The 13,829-nt window shown below is 51.4% G+C and overlaps 1 protein-coding gene across 1 annotated transcript in view; it reads left to right on the forward strand.

Annotated features, from left to right (window-relative positions):
• Nucleotides 1–13,829, forward strand: part of ADAMTS3 (ADAM metallopeptidase with thrombospondin type 1 motif 3) — a 108,409-nt gene that overhangs the window by 43,846 nt on the left and 50,734 nt on the right. Inside the window, exon 4 of the mRNA XM_035892614.1 lies at nt 1,372–1,528. Within this exon, the coding sequence (XP_035748507.1) occupies nt 1,372–1,528 (157 nt within the window). The remainder of the gene's footprint in view (nt 1–1,371; nt 1,529–13,829) is intronic.

Below are 13,829 nucleotides of genomic sequence, written 5' to 3' on the forward strand. Positions count from 1 at the left end.
GGTGTCCCTGCTCCCTGCAGGGGGGTTGGGCTGGGTGACCTCTGGGGGTCCCTTCCAGCCCCAAACATTCTATGATTCTATGAATTCCTGCCTTACGTGCAGTGAAATCTGCAGTTGCTGAGCTCTCTTGCAGGGGCTGCTTGGGTTTGTGGACAAAGCCAAGGCGTCGCTCTGCTGCCGGCGAGCGATGGCAGCTGTAGCTGAAGGGCTCTCCTGCCCGGTTCCCTGTGTGCGAGACCTAAGCTCACCTCTGGAAGGGATGGAGGCGGGATGAGAACAGGAGGTTTCGCACGCCTTGGTTTGAGCTGAGCAGACATCGCGCCTTGACCCTAGAGCGAAATGTTTGCAGGAGTTCCAGGGTGGGTTGGCTGCGGGGTGTTTGCCCCAACACCTCCGGCACCCTGGCCGACATCACCGGTCCCAGCGCCTCCGCAGCAGCCGTGTGGGATGGGGCTCTGCCACCCTGCTCTCCTTGACAGTACCTTTCAGATTCCTCAAAATACGTATCCCATTGGTGCTTCCCAGTATTCTGTGTCCGTTTTCCCCTGCGTGATGTTCTTGCTTTCACTGGCTGTGCTGGAAGAAGACAAGCCTTGCTGCCCTTTGACGTCAGCGGGGTTTTGTTAAGTGACTGTTGCCTTGAGTGCATTGCCAGATTTCCTTCACCATTACTTACTGGGATTTGAGCGCCAGCAAAGAAATTTTTCCTCCTGAGCATGAGTCTCTCTTCCCTTAAACTGGACTTAGGCAGGTGCGACGTAATCCGCTGAGTTTAATTGTGGTAATGGCCGGGATAAATCTGCCTTCTCTGCAAACCTGTCCCGCGGCTTTCACAGGGGCGGAAGGCGTAGAGAAAGGGGTTTGAAGAATTGTCGATAGGTATGTAGTTGTAGGATGGAACTGTTCATTTAAGTAGGAAACCGTATGGCTTCTGCTGATTTTAGTGAAGGGCCTGAGCCGTCAGGGATTCGGGGATATACATGGGGTAAGGATTAGCAGGACACAGCAGTACGCAGTGCTCAGCATGCCGGGCTCGGAATAGCTGTGCAGAGCTTACAAATGGCAAACTCCTACGTGGCTTTGGTCTTAGTTGTGATTTTGAAGGGGTAAGGTATCTCGTACATATGCAAGATCTTCCCTTCATGCCTTTGAAGAGTGGCCTCAGCCAGATGAACGTCCCCAGGGAGCAGAGGGATACCGCCTCCCGCAAGAGCCCGAGCAAAGGAAACCCAGCAGTAATTTGAGTCTTACAGGGCAGTAACACGCTGAGCATCTTCTCTTCACCCCTCTTGATATTTGTGTTTAAAGCATCAGGCCGGGTCTTTAGGCTCTCAAATGACATGTTGGTGTGCTTTCTCTCTTCCTCGCCAGGCTGGAATGATAAGAACGGATAAGGATGAATACTTCATTGAGCCTTTGGAAAGAGGAAAGCAAATGGAAGAGGAGAAGGGAAGAATCCACATGGTGTACAGGCGGTCAGCTGTAGCGCAGCATCCCACCGACACGCTCCCCGACGTCCATACAGAAGGTACAGTACCCTGCGCTGACGGTTTGCAAATCCGTTCTGGGTGACTCTAGCCTACGGTAGCTTTTGAAAGAGGCGGGTTTGACTGAGCTGTTTGGAAAGAAAGCGTTCAAATGTGTTGCTGAAATATGCCACCGGTCATACCCGCGGTTCCTCTGCCAAGAGCAGTGCCCGTGTGCTTTCATCCAGGAGAGCAGAACTCAGCCACACGGTGTCCTCGTCAAGAAATGTTGCAAAATGCTTGGTTTTTCCTTCCTTAACCAAGGGCAAAGTTTGTACTCATCTGAGTGGAAACAAGCCTGAGCTGTGCCTAAGTTGGTAGGATATTGTGGGACATGAGATGTTAATAGAAATACTCGTATGACTTCAATGTTCCAAGTTGTTCTTAAGACTCGCCTGTCCGTACAACTTCTGTTTGAAGTTTGGGTCCTGTTTCTTTCTGAGTAACAGCTAAATCGTGCCAATGACTGGTACTGTTTTCCTTCCTCTACTGGTTGCAATTACTGCGGTTTGAAGGCAGTTGTTTTGATCGGATGTATTTTGACATATCCAAGGATTCTCCTCTTGTCTTGAAGATAATGTGTCTGGTCCATCTGAGAATAATTATTGCGTAGTTTAATCCATTCCTTGTATGTTTTTCCCCCCCTTTTTAATATTCCACATATCCTTACCGGCCGACGCATTGCATAGTGAACATTGAGGGGTTTGGTGCTGTGGGCTGAGGATGGAAGAGCAGCTCCATTCCCCTTCAGCGCTCTGCCTTTCTTTCAACATCTCTCAGCTTCTCAAATTCCTGTTTGTACTTGGTGTTCACATGTTCTTGGAACTTAAGAGGGTTTGAGAAGGACAAGAACAACTACATGCAAGACACAGAACTGGAATTAGATACAAATATCAGAGAGGAATCAAGCAATTCCTCGTTGCCAGTCCTCAGCGACTTAAATTATTTGGTGTGGGTTTTGTGTGTGACTGAGCAGGTAAGAACTGACAGCCATTTCAAATGAAATCTGTTGGGCTTTTATTGGTCTTTCAGGGGATGAGTCCCTGCTGCTGAGGGCGGGGTGGCACAGCAGTAGCCGAGCAGCAGCCTGAACCGTGCAGGCTCACCGCCCTGGCTTCTCCCGAGACCTGTGCTGCCAAAGGTTCTTTGCCTCTAGTACCCCAGCAAGGCCACTCAAACCTAGCTCGCGCGTCTCTGCTGGGCGACCGACCGACCGGTGCGAAATGAGCCTCTGTGGTGGTGGCCATGGGCTCAGCCCGATGCTCCTGGGTTGAAATCACTTTGTCAGCTGGGCTGGCAGACCCCGAGCCCGGTGAGACACAGTGCGTGCCTGATGGTGGACCTTCTGGGTCTGCTTCGGCGAATTCAGCATCTCTTCCCTCCGCAACCTTTCATGTGCTGACAGGCTTTATCTATGTTTGGAATCCATGGAAGCCTTTGCAAAGTTCAGGTAGCTACAACGTGGGGAATTTTAGCAGGAGCACGCAGTGGCTGAGGCAAACAATTCAGGAATTTCTAAATGGCAGCGCATAATATACGAAGGTTAGCGAGATGATGAACATCTACTTGATGAGTCTGTCCAACCTCAGAATCTTTGAATGTTGTCTGGGATTTGGTCAGTCCTCTGAGAGGGTCTTAATGTCCTCAGCGTCTCCCCATCTTCTTTGGTTTGGTCAGAGGGAGCACGTCAGGACAGCAGCTCCGTTCCTGTAACTTAGCGCGTTCTTTTCGGTTGGTGTCAAAGCCCTGTGCCTGTAGCTGATGCCCTGTCTATCGAGAAGTTCAGACCAAAAAGGCTCGTTTCTGGTAGATGGCTTCATTCCATCCTTGGGCAGAGGGGATCTGGTTCTGTCACGCTATTGTAGCACTCGTCTGGAAGAGACCCGTGCAGTGGGTAATAGCGGTCAGCGTGGCAAGGGGCACCGGGTGCGGAAAGGTGGATGTGGGCACCTGCGGGGCATTCGGCGAGGAAGGAGCCTCATGTGCGTAGCGGAGCATTTGTTGGCTCCTGCGCTGTGTTCTCATCGCAATAACCACACGCCATCTGTCTGCTTCACTTTCCTTTTTTTAATTTATTGCAGTTATTTGTGATGAATTTTCAGCGAGCTTTCTTGGAAAGGTGGGAACCAGAGATCTGGGTTTCTGGAGAAGATACTGGGATGCCTCAAGCTACCGGGTAGCGTGGGTTTAGCCTTTCCGCATCTGCGGCAATGCAGCCCTGCCCCGGGGCAGCGCCCTGCGCTGATGGAGGTTACGGTATCCATGGCTTTCTGTAGCCGCTTTGGGAATGATGGCCGATGGTGCACCACCCTATTGTCTTCTTCGTTAGCTTTGTGTAGAGGTTGGTTTCCTCAGAAGTGCCTTGCACGAAGCGCTCAAGCAATGAGCTGGGAAATCCTGCCTCATTGGTTTGAGGAATGCTGTAGGATTACCAACCTCGTAACGTTTATGGATAGGCCTTGGTTTTCCTTCCCTCTGCGTGCATGGGCTAGGAGTGCTGGGGAGCTTCGGCATCTTCACACACCAAAATGCTTACGTAGCCTTTTTGTAAGGTGGTTTGTTGGGGTTTTTGACCTCTTTCATTAAGCATGGGGAAGAGCCCCGCAAACACTCGGTAGAAGATGGGCAGAAATGTGACTATTTCAGAAAGAAAAGTGAAGCAATAGCATAGCACATGCTTTCTTTCCCCCCACCCCCCCTTCTTTCTTTCTCTTTTAAAATTTGTTTTGGTTTTTTTTTTTTTTTTTTTACATTTCTTCATCTCTCAAGTTAAGGAGCTAGGAAAATATTCCAGAGGCTGAGCCTTTGAAGAGGTAGTCCAGGTACCTCTGAACTGCTGGGCATCTCTTGGTCTTTATGTGTGCGCGCACCGATATAGACTCCTTGAGGGAACCCTTCATTAATTATGGCCTTTTTATACCCCACTCTTTTCAGTCTTTCTGGTGTGAATATGAACCCTTGCATATAAATGGCCCTGAACACTTGGTCATTGCTTATAAAAATGCCTGTGCTCTCGCTCTGTGATAGCAGGGAAACGTGGATAATTTTCCATATTTGTCAGACTGGTGGCAGGAGCGTGTATTTGTATCTCACGGGTGGGCTATCTGCTCATGCCAAGGATCTTGGTTTGCTGTGTTTCTTGGAACCTCATCTTTCTTCTGCCAATGTGAGGGAATGCAGGGACCAGCAAGAAGGAGCAGGTCTTAGCCAGGTAATGTTAAAATCATGTAAAAAACCGACCACCTCACTGGTACGTGCGGTCCCCATTGCACTGGGTAAGCCTGTTTGCTGGTTTACGGTGCTGAGCCTTGGGTCAGCTCTTCTGGACCGAGGAAGCTCTGCAGGACGGTGACCAGGGCCTCCCCTGGGAAGTCCCAGCTATTGAAAACCACTTAAACGTGGTAGGATGTGACACAGCATCTGCAAACGCCAAGCGGATTTCTCCCCTGGGAACGGGAAAGGCTCTCGATTCTTCTTCCTTGTGAAGAACCGGGTCAGGCAGGAGTCACACAGACAACCATGTGAAAAAACGGTCAGCTCGTAATGTTTGATGTAATCATGGCCTGGAACAAGAATGCTCAGACCACGATGTCAGAATACATGTACTGTCCTAAGTTTTGCCTGAGTTTGAGAAAACGCTTGGAGCTTTGTCTCTGTGCTCCGAAGCGAGGTGGAATCAACCATCGGGAGAACACGAATGAACAGGTAGGTGCTTACAGCAAGCGGCAGTGAGCTGAGGCCGGCTGCTCAGGCTGCAGAGGACCTTCTCGCTCGCCTGGGTAGGAATGCAGGGAAGGAGGGGGCCCTCAGAAGTTCACAGGAATTCCCAGCTAATGCAGCGTGCTTTTGTTTGGCTTGGGCTGGAGGAGAAACACAGCCCAGAAACGCGTTTATTGACAGTGGGGACGTAGCAGCCCAGCAATCCTCGTGAATATTTTCAGCTTTAGAAAAGGTGATGGATGCCTGGAGGGAGGAGGGGCAGGTGTTATTTCCACAGCCAACAGCTTCTGACCAGCCACTAATCTGGGCGTTTGAAAAGCGGGGGGTCTCCTAGTTTGAGCTACGATGGGTCGCCACACTTAACCTACGTTTATTGTTAGACCGAAATGAGTGAGCTGCTTAGGGTATAGTCCTGTTGGAGGCGTCACTACTTCAGCATCGCCCGTGTCTGTACTGGATCAGGAAGGCCATGGATGCAAGGATCGACGCTGTTTCTGCAGACAATTTGAGGATGTTGCTGTGCTGTGGGGCCATAGGAGCAGCTGGGTGACTTGGTGTCCCCTGCCGATGCGGACGTGCCCTGCGGGGCAGCAGCTCCCAGGGTGCCACCGAGGGCGCGCTCTGCTCTACCATTTGACTGCTCCGTAGGGCCGGGGGCACGGAGCAGCACAGCTCCTGAGACTCCTTATTAAAGACAGTGGAAGTTTGTTTTTAAACATCTGGGATGAGCATCTGGTTAGGTGTAGTCTGGGAATCCTATCATAGAGCGGGACGATCTCTAGCGTTCCTCAGGGGTGTAAATAGGCGCGATTATCTCTAACGGCTCTTCCGTATCAGATTGCCCCGGGACGACGTTTTGTAAGCTCAACTTCCCCAGTCATTTAAGTCTTGATCCTAAAGACGCTGAACATCTGGGCTTCTCGTTTTAATTGAGTACTACAGGTACTTGCGATTGGTGTTTGTGACATGAGCGTTATTCCCAAATAACCTCTGTTAAAGGAAAAAATACACAGTCTTAAGGGCAAAAAGAAACAGAGATCAAAAGGCTCCGTGTTGGGAGCGAAAGGCCTGCGGGACAGAGGCCAAAGGAGCGGTGCATGCAAAGCTGAAAAAACTAGAAGAACGTATGAGGCTGTCATGTTAAAATGTCATTTAAATAAATCTTTAAGGTTTTATCACCAAAATAGGTTTTCACTTAGGAGTGGGAAGAAATGCTCTCTGGACAAGCCTGAGTTGGAAGGTTTTGAAAGTATAAGGATGATATCATTCTGTCTGGACAGGATGAAAGGAATCTCTTCTCGTTGGTTAATGAGCTGAGAAACATCCCCAAGATGTGCGATCATTAACCTTGTGCCCTGAAAGCACCCAAGAAACAACAGAAACGGGCCAAGAACCGTAGAGTTTCAGATCAGATTTGCACCCAGGAGGCCTTCCTTGCAAGTTCTGCTGGATCAGGCTCAGGAGTGCAGAACGATAAAATCCAAATTGTATCACTCAGAAACGTAGAGGCCTGATCCAAGGCTGCTGGAGTCGGTGAGAAGACTCAGGTTTACGTCAGTGGGCTGATGAGGCAAGTTTGGGATCGTGTTCTGCTTGAGCTGATCACAAAGAGGTCACTCGTTTATTATTTTTTCTATGCATTCTCTTGTCATACCGTGTGATGATGACAACCAACTGTAAGCTCGGAGGTTACGCAGCATGTTAATGTTCTCAGAATTTTCCTGTTTTATCTTCTTCTTTGCACTGTGGTATTTTTTTAAAGGACAACCAATTCAGCCAGAGTGCGCTACTGATGGAAGTATTTTTGCAATTACTTCCTAACAGTGGGAACTGAGGAATAGGAGCCTTTATCTTCCAGCTTCCTTTCAGAATTTTCATTTTCCCTAAAGACCCAAAGTGCTTGTGTGGCTGCTGGGGTTGCCATGGCACTGGGTTCGAGTGTCTTTGTCCCAGGTGGGAAACATGTAGGAGGAAGAAATGATTTGGGAATTGCTCCTGGTTGCCTGGGAATGAAACGCTGGAACAGAAGGTAGAAGAATGGGAAGACTATTGCCTGCTTCGGAGACCTCCCTCAGCACTTCCCCAGGCACATTAGTGTTTCTTAGAGACGTCGTCATGCCAGAAGGTGTCTGAACTCTTTCTCAGCCGAATTTCTCATGACCTGTGTTCTGATGGAGGATGTTTTAGATACTGCACAGCACACCACGCAGGTTTGTGCGTCGGTAATAACGGGAAAGATGGGACGGATTTCTGTGGAGACTTAGCGCACCGCACTTGGTAACGTGCTGCATTACCATATGGGCATCCCTGTGTGGGTTGGGTTGGTGGTCATAACCTGTGCATGTACTCATCTAAAGACGTGCTGCCTCTTTATCCAGAACTGCTAGAGCTTTTGGTTTTAAATCAGCCGCCTTCTAGAAAATTGAAACTTAACAGGATTCACTGAAGTCCTTGATGGAATATTGGTTTGTGAGGTTAGGGGTTTTTTGCTTTTTTTCAGGTAACAGTTTGCTTAATCAAAGGAGAGAGAGTCAGCCAAGTACTCTTCAAACAGGAACAGCATGGCATGGTACAAAGGAAAACGAGTGCGGGTGGTGGATGTATTAACAATACGTGGGGAAAGAAGAGATGGGATCTGAGGAGGAGGAGAAGTGGGAGGAAAAATAATGAGAAAACCATCCAGTCCTTCTAGAAATGGAAGTAGATGAGTAATACCTTTGAGTGCAATGGAATTACAGCCTGCTCTGAGGGTCTGAGTGTGTGCTTACGCTGCAGGCGGAACTGTGCTCTCGGCCTGGTTAGCCATAACCTGAACTAGATTTGACCTCCCTTGCTCAGATATCAGTATCAGACAGCACAACGGTGGAATCAACTGGTTACTGGAAAATATAACCCAGCAGCTACGTCTGTCTGGTTCTACGAGCCCCTATTACTTTGGTATCAGCCCAGAACGCCCCCTGGTGAACACGGCCCGAGATGCGTGTCCGCCGTATGCTCTTGTACTGAGGGCTGGCCCTTGATTAGGTTTCAGGTCTGCTTGCTTTGCCCTTGCAGTTGTCCTCAGGTGGAGTTTGGGGTTCATCTTGTACTTGGAAAGTGTCTTTGGTTTAATCTTTCCAGTCTCTCCTCTGCTTTTTAACGGTACCTGTCACCAGGGAGGCTGGACGGTTGGGTATGGAGTTGGATTGGTGTTCTTCCTCCCAGCTCACATCAGCCCGGTGCCGTGTGATTCCACTAACGTGCTGGGCGGTGCAATTTAGCAGTTGGCTGCCAGAGCTCGGTGATCAACACTGGTGTCATCCTGCGTGCAGTTATTTACGTCCAGCTTCAAAAAATAAAATCAATCCAATTCTTCCCTTGAGTGAGCATCCGAAAGTTGTGACACGAATGGAGGAAAATCAAGGTGCTACTCTGTAGAGCGTGAATTAGATCCCGTCTCCTGGGACAGCTCTCAGTCCCCTTTTTGTGCCCCTCTCTGCCTGGCCGCTGCGGCTCAGCGTTTCGCAGAATCAAAGCACAGTAACCCGGCAGTTGTGTTTTCAATATTTTCAAGGATGGAGATCCCACAGCCTTTCTGGGCCCTTGGTCTCGTGGTTGATGACCCTTGTTAGGATTTCCCCCCCGCTCCTGTCTAACTGGAATTTCCCTTGTTCCAACTCTTGTCCGTTTATATCCAGGAAAAACACTTTCAGTGGTAATGATGACTGGGTAGCTGGGTGTTTCCTGGCAGGTTCACTCCCCAGCCTTGACTTTTCACAATTGATTTATTAATTGCTCTACGTTGAAGGTTGAGTTAATACACAAAGAACATTTGTATGAGCTGTAACTGGACACATTAGACAACAGGGCTGAAAAGCGTAGGCAGTCGACAAGCGGAGAATGTCATCCGCTGTATGGTGTGGTGGACGACAAGCTGACCATGAGCCAGCAGGGTGCCCTGGTGGCCAAGAAGGCCAATGGCATCCTGGGGTGCATCAAGAGGAGCGTGGCCAGCAGGGCAGTTGCCCTCCTGTTCTACTCTGCCCTGGCGAGCCCCCACCTGGAGCACTGGGACCAGTTCTGGGCTCCCCGGTTCAAGAAAGATGAGGAACTCCTGGGGAGAGTCCAGAGGAGGGCAACAAGGATGATGAGGGGACTGGAGCATCTCCCCTACGAGGAAAGGCTGAGGGAGCTGGGCTTGTTCAGCCTGGAGAAGAGAAGGCTGAGAGGGGACCTCATCAACACGTACAAATATCTCAAGGGTGGGTGTCACAGGGTCGGAGCCAGACTCATCCCAGTGGTGCCCAGTGCTAGGACAAGGGACCACGGGCACAAACTGAAGCAGAAGAGGTTCCAGGTGAACGTGAGGAAGAACTTGTTGACTGTGAGGGTGCCCGAGCCCTGGCCCAGGCTGCCCAGGGGGGCTGTGGAGTCTCCTTCTCTGGAGATCTTCACCCCCCACCTGGACGCTGTCCTGTGCCCCCTGCTCTGGGTGAGCCTGCTTGGGCAGGGGGGTGGCACTGGGTGAGCTCCCGAGGGCCCTGCCAGCCCCGGCCATGCTGGGATTCTGAGATTCTGTAACCAGGCAGGAGGTCTATGGCAAGGCTGGGAATGGAAGCATGTTTGCTGCAAATCCTCAACCCTCGGTTTAGAGTTGTAGGAGTCAGGGAGAGGCATTGCAATGATAGTCAAGGTACGTCCAAGAAACGAGACTCACGAAGTGCTCAGCTTCAGACCTGCTGCAGCGCTTGTCGGCGAGGCCGTGGTAACGCAGCTGAGGGTCGGAGCCATGCAGCGCGTGGGGAGAGAGTCCCTTGGTGGTAGCCAGATAATTACCAAATGAAAGTAAATACAGGATCCACGGTGTCTGCTGTACAGGCTTTATCCTGTTTGCTCTGAAATGTGCTTGAGTAGAAGAAAACCCAGACTTCATAGCTGAGAAAAAGCTTGTAAAATTTTTTTAAGAAAGCAAAAAAAGCGGGAATGGATCAAGAATGCCTAGAAAGCGACTTGTGCGCTCCGTCTGTGTCGGGGGGGCTGCGCTCACCTCCCGACGGTGGGAGCAGGGGCATCCATCTGCTTAAATCATCTCCAATTCTTGGCAATAACAAGGGAAAATCATTCTTAAATAAAAGCAAGGATAGGGGCTTGATTCCAACCGCAGGCACCCAGAGCCAGAGTAGTAAAACCCACAGAAATCTGTATGAAGGGAAAATTGAAAAAATGGAGAAAGTTGGGTACATACAACCTGCAGCCATTCCAAGGCTCATAGGCTTTCCCAAGAAAAACTCCTTATGCCCCTAGATCACATGGGAAGGAGAAGACTTTGAACAGTGGCAATAGTGGAGGTTGCTAAGTATTCCGTGAGTAGCCCTGTTCCCACGCAAAGGGAGCCTGTTCCGCTGACAGATGGAGTTCTGAAAGCCATCTCCTAAGAGGTGAAGACCTGCCAGGGTGAGGACCACCCTTTGGGCTCTTCCAGCACGGGGCCAGCAGAATGGACAATTCCAGTGTCACATCGGAGCGGAGCGTCCCCAGGACTCACCGTTGCCTCCGATGGATTGGGAGATGCTAACCCTGCACGCGGTGCTCTGTAATGGTAAGCGCTAGCCAGTGCCTTCTGTGTGTCTGCTCCCTGGCACAAGGGTCACCAGGGCTGCTTTTGTGGCACGTGTCGGCTCCCAGCAGCTAACTAACTGGAGAGGATGCTTCTCGGAGCAGCCCCGTTTCCAAAATGAGATTCGTAGTGTCAGCTAAACGGATAGGGAAGGAATAAGCAGCCCCTGCTGAGATTTCCTCTCTGCTGCCAGTTCTGTTCCCATCGTTTGAGGTGGGAGATGAGGAGAGGCCTCGAAGGGAGGGAAAATGTTGATGTGGGTGGACAAGTACGGTGGGAAGCGCTGGACGGTGTTGGAGGACGGAGCTCCCTCGCTCAGGTGAGAAGTAGCTCGTTTCTCCTGCTGGGTTCGGTAAGCGGGATGCATGCCAGGTGGTTAAAATGCTTTGGAGTTGGCTGGGTAGGGCAGTGAGGAGGGCAGGGGGGCCGAGGCAATCCCTGCCACGGGCTCCAGCCGGCAGCTTCCTGCCCGCCCCCAGCCCCGCTCAGCGCCGGCAGGAGAACCAGAGGACACAGCAGGCCGGTCCCTGCCCGAGAGAAGGTGCTGATGGGCAGCAGAAGAGCTGCCTTAGCGGGCCAAACTGATGCCAATCAGAGGTCAGGAGCATGAGGGAATGAATCTTTCCCCAGCGGGGGGCATGGGTGCTTAGAATCATAGAACCACTTTGGTTGGAAAAGACCTTTAAGATCATCGAGTCCAACCATTAACCTAACCCTGCCATCCCACCACTGAACCCTGGCTCTAAGCACCTCATCTGTCCTTCTTTTAAATCCCCCCAGGGCTGGGGACTCGACCCCTTCCAGTGCCTGACAGCCCCAAGGGGAAGGAATTGTTCCCCATGGCCAACCTTACCCTGCCCTGGCACAACTTGAGGCCGCTGCCCCTCGTCCCATCGCCCCTTCCCTGGGAGCAGAGCCCGACCCCCCCGGCTCCCCCCTCCTCTCAGGCAGTTGTAGGGAGCGATGAGGGCTCCCCTCAGCCTCCTCTGCTCCAGGCTGAACCCCCCCAGCTCCCCATAAGCCTTGTGCTCCAGACCCCTCCCCAGCTTTGTGGCTCTCCTCTGGACATGCTCCAGCAAGGCAATGTCTTTCTTGGAGTGAGGGCCCAAAATTGAACACAGTATTCAAGGTGCGGCCTCACCAGCACTGAGTACAGGGGCACGGTCACTTCCTTACTCCTGCTGGCCACACCACTCCTGATACAAGCCAGGATGCCATTGGCCTTCTTGGCTTGTTTATGTGTGTTATGTGCGCGTCACACGAATTTAGTACCAAAACGTGATGCTACAAAGACACAAGAGGCCCCCTCTCACTGAGGGAAAAGACCCTTTTTAATCAGTCTGGGTTCTACCGTTGACTTTTTCTGTGTCTTTGATGGGAAAATGAATTAGAACGCAGCGGTTTGTATGGCGACGTAATGTGGCAATTTGCATAGCAAATGACCGTGCCTGGCTTTTCCTCCCGTGGATTTCACACAGCTTTGGCGTTGCTCCCCAGTGTGATGCACTCGGTTTTAATGGGTTTGTCACTTGGTATTTTTTTTTAGAAAGATTTTAGAAAAGCAGAAACAGGTAAGAACCCAAATCGAGGGGGAGCTAAGCCCCTTAATTCCGTTTATATCTCTGAAAATGTTTGGTTACAGTGTGGTCATCCCCAGTTTATGATGGAGAAGAAGGAAAGTAGCTCTTGGTACTTTGAATGGGCGATGGGATGCTGGTGGAGCTGGCCGGCCCGGCTCCTCCCGCTGGGGGCACGCTCCTCTGCCCGGCACCAAGAGGTCCCCGGTGCTCACCGCTCACATCTGTCCGTCCGTCTGTCCCTCTAAAGCGCTGCATGGGTGGCAAGTAAGAGAAAACTTATCTCGTTTGTCTTGTGTGGGGTGACACGGTGTTGGGCAACTGAAGCCGCCGGGAATGCATACGGAAATGACTAACGCAGGAACATCAGCCTTGCAGTTCATTTTGCTCCCAGCGGACCGAGTTCCTTCAGATCTGTTTCTGGGTTACACAAGTGCGGAAACCTTTCCAAAACGCAATAGTAAACCGCCACAGAGAAACAGCATGGCCCAGCTGTTGTTTGCTATGAAAATGGGGGGGGGGTTGCCAGAACGCCTTGCCTAATAATTCTTTGGAGTATTCTAATAGCATGGGATAAGATCGTCAGGATAGTTAGGATTCTGGAGATCATTAAAAGGCGTGCAAGCCTGAGTCTGCAATTTGAGTTGGGAAAGAGGGAATTGCTGCCTAAGGGAAGCCGGCTTCTCCTGCCGCAGTGGCGGGGAGAGGCTGCCCCTGGGAAACGGGGTTAGGCCCTCGGTACCCTGTGGTTTGGGAAGAAAACCCTGTGAGGGGCGAGGAGCTTCGCCGGCTCGTACCTTCACAACGGTAAAATGGCATGACTGGCAGCGCCGGTTTTTAAACGTTCCCTGGGACATAAAGCTTGGCTTTAACGGTGGCGCAGGCTGTGCGTGCTGAATCGGGTAGCAACGAGGGCGAAAAATGGGCCTCAGCAGGGGCTGGTGGAGAGAGGGGCAGCTCAGCGACCTGCCCCTGACACGCGGAGGGCACATAGGCAGAGCTCGAGGCTAACGCCCAATGTCTACCGCGTCCTCCCAGCGCGCAGCAGCGGCCCCGGGGCGCACGGTTCCCCAGCCGCCTGCAGAGCTCTCCCACCTCCACTTATTAATGCTTTCTGAATGTCTCCCACAGCAAGGGCTTGCACAAGTCACCTTAGTACGGGGGGGGACTTCAGCTCATTTTAACCCTCCTGCCTGGCTGTTTCATAGAATCACTTTGGTTGGAAAAGACCTTTAAGATCATCGAGTCCAACCATTAACCTAACCCTGCCATCCCACCACTGAACCCTGTCCTTAAGCACCTCATCTATCCTTCTTTTAAATCACCCCAGGGGTGGGGACTCGACCCCTTCCCTGGGCAGCCCCTCCCAGTGCCTGACAGCCCCAAGGGGAAGGAATTGTTCCCCATGGC

Source organism: Egretta garzetta, unplaced genomic scaffold (genome assembly GCF_000687185.1).
Source record: "Egretta garzetta isolate BGI_Z169 unplaced genomic scaffold, ASM68718v1 scaffold414, whole genome shotgun sequence".
NCBI lineage: Eukaryota > Metazoa > Chordata > Aves > Pelecaniformes > Ardeidae > Egretta > Egretta garzetta.